Source organism: Austrofundulus limnaeus, unplaced genomic scaffold (genome assembly GCF_001266775.1).
Source record: "Austrofundulus limnaeus strain Quisiro unplaced genomic scaffold, Austrofundulus_limnaeus-1.0 Scaffold403, whole genome shotgun sequence".
Taxonomy (NCBI): Eukaryota; Metazoa; Chordata; class Actinopteri; order Cyprinodontiformes; family Rivulidae; genus Austrofundulus; species Austrofundulus limnaeus.
In genome coordinates, this window is record NW_013952805.1 from 83,429 (window position 1) to 85,930 (window position 2,502).

The 2,502-nt window shown below is 42.9% G+C and overlaps 1 protein-coding gene across 1 annotated transcript in view; it reads left to right on the top strand.

Annotated features, from left to right (window-relative positions):
• notch1b (notch receptor 1b) overlaps nt 1–2,502 on the top strand; it is a gene marked incomplete at its 5' end in the record, with an annotated part of 48,196 nt that overhangs the window by 23,146 nt on the left and 22,548 nt on the right. Inside the window, 3 exon segments of the mRNA XM_014024005.1 lie at nt 555–668; nt 781–1,014; nt 1,361–1,471. Of these exon segments, the coding sequence (XP_013879459.1) occupies nt 555–668; nt 781–1,014; nt 1,361–1,471 (459 nt within the window).

The window sequence follows — 2,502 nt, forward strand, 5'->3', positions numbered from 1 at the left end:
GAACAAGAGTCTGAATAGCGCAGTGTCAGAGGTCAAGCTGGCTCTTTTTAGAGGTGGGCAGGCTGTGGTGGGGGCTGGTGAGGATGGGGTAACACCAAGGCAGGAGAATGCACATTGTGATGGAAAAGTTTTTTTTGGTGGTGGTGGTGGTGGTGGGGGGAGGGGGGGTGACGACAAAGAAGGCAATGCGCTCAATTTGGCGCTGCGTTGGAACAGACAGGCCCGCCTTTGTTGGTCAGGAGGCCTCCCAACTTTCACTCTTCCCTCAGCTCTCCCTCCCTCCCCCTCTTTAACCGAACTTGTCCCTCTACTGTCGCCTCCCTCGTTTTTTTCCAAGATTTTCTGAAAAGAAGAGAAAGGGGAAAGAGTGAGCTTGTCGTGTTGCACAAATGTTCATTAATATGCAGATTTGGTAAATAGTTGAGAGCCCTTAGAAGATGGGTCCAGGATTATTAGTGTTACTGGCTCAGAACGATGAGAACAAAGTAGCCATGTTTGTACACACACACACACACACACTTCTTTACACACAATAACGGCCTCTTGTTTTTCAGGCTTCACTGGGAATCTTTGCCAGATAGACATCGACGAGTGTGCCAGTACGCCGTGCAAAAATGGCGCCAAATGCACAGACGGGTCCAACAAATACACCTGCGAGTGCACCGAAGGTAGGAAAGCGTTAACATAAACACATATTACAGAATTAAATGTTTTATCAAAGGAAAAGGACGTCAAACATCTAAGCGAAGGACTCCAATGAAAGTCAACTGTGTTCTTTAGGCTACACTGGAAGGCACTGTGAGACAGACATCAATGAGTGTTACTCCAACCCGTGCCACTACGGCTCCTGCGTCGACGGCCTGGCCTCCTTCAGCTGCCACTGCAAGCCCGGGTTCACCGGGAGGCTGTGTGAGACCAACATCAACGAGTGTCTGAGCCAGCCGTGCAGGAACGGAGGCACCTGTCAGGACAGAGAGAACGCCTACGTCTGCAGCTGCCCCAAGGGAACCACGGGTAAGCAGCACACACCAAATATACAAGCAGGTTGTTCTGAGTGCATTTCTCAAATGCGGGTCCACACTTCATGTAAACAAATCCACTGAAAACCTTGAATCGCAAGCTTTACTTACAGGCTGGCCGACGTCTTTGTTTGTAAACAAACACGGCCGATAAATTTAACATCTGAGTCACTTCGGCTGTTTCTGTAGGTAAACAAACACACTTAGCTGTCATCAAATCACAGATTTGGCTTACAGATTTAAAATTTAAGGATTRATCATCAATATGACAAAAATGTTGWRCAGAGTTTGTTTTTTTATTCTGGTCTTCATGGCAGTGATTAAATTGTTTTTAACTCCAGGAATCAACTGTGAAATCAACATCGACGACTGTAAGAGCAATCCCTGTGACTACGGGGCCTGCATTGACAAGATCAATGGCTACGAGTGTGCTTGTGAACCCGGCTACACTGGTAAGGAAAAAGAAGTATAATTTTTAATTATGCTGAATATTTATGGCATTGCCAAGTCTTAAAGTGTGTGTTTGTTACTTTATTTGTTTATTAGGGTTGCAACAATACATGTATCTTTATCAAACCGTTCAATACAGTGCTTWAGGTTCACTATGCACTRCGTATGGAACAACACAGATTTTTAAAWWTTTTTWWATCAACTTGTCTTCTGAAAATGCGCTGTGTTGAAGRCTCACTGGATCTRTGTTCKATTACTCCACCCAGGCTGCACTGTCGAACCCAGATCCACTGAGAAACTTGCTGTTTCAGCAATGTTYACTTTAAAAACTGATATTCATAATTAATTTCAATAAATTAYAAGTTAAGAAGRGCATGGGAAATTTTCCTTTTTGGTACTGAAAAAARTATTGAACMATGAGACTAAAGTATCGAGCCRAACCAAATAGGGAWTTTTCWGTATCGTTGCACTCCTATTATTTATTTCATTAAAGGATCCCCATTATTGTCCACCATAGGAGAGACTAATCTTCCTGGGGTCCACACTAACAAAACATTATAAAAACAATACAATCTATACAACATAAACTCTTAACTGAAAAATGCAGAAAACACGACTGCAAATTATGACTACATAATATCAAAAACAGAATCATAAATCAGAATTTATAATTCATCTAAATATTTTTTCATTTTGGATAATATATTTTTTTAGATAATTTTTAAATCTGTCATGATTATCAGTAAATGTTATTTCAGAAGGCATCATACTCCAGTATGTGATGTGATGTGTATTGGTATTTAAACAGTGCTTAAAGAGCAGGATGGAAGAGTCATACACAGAGAAGTGTGGTTCTGGTGTAAAACTGGGAGAGGGACAGATGGTGAGCGAGTGAGCACGCTCCTCTGAGGCTCAGCCGGTGTCACTTTTCCTGCTCCACCCTGTCCCCGACCTGCTGCTGTTAGGACACGCAAGCTGCCCTCCGTCACAAATGAGGCACACACACACACACACACACACACACACACACACA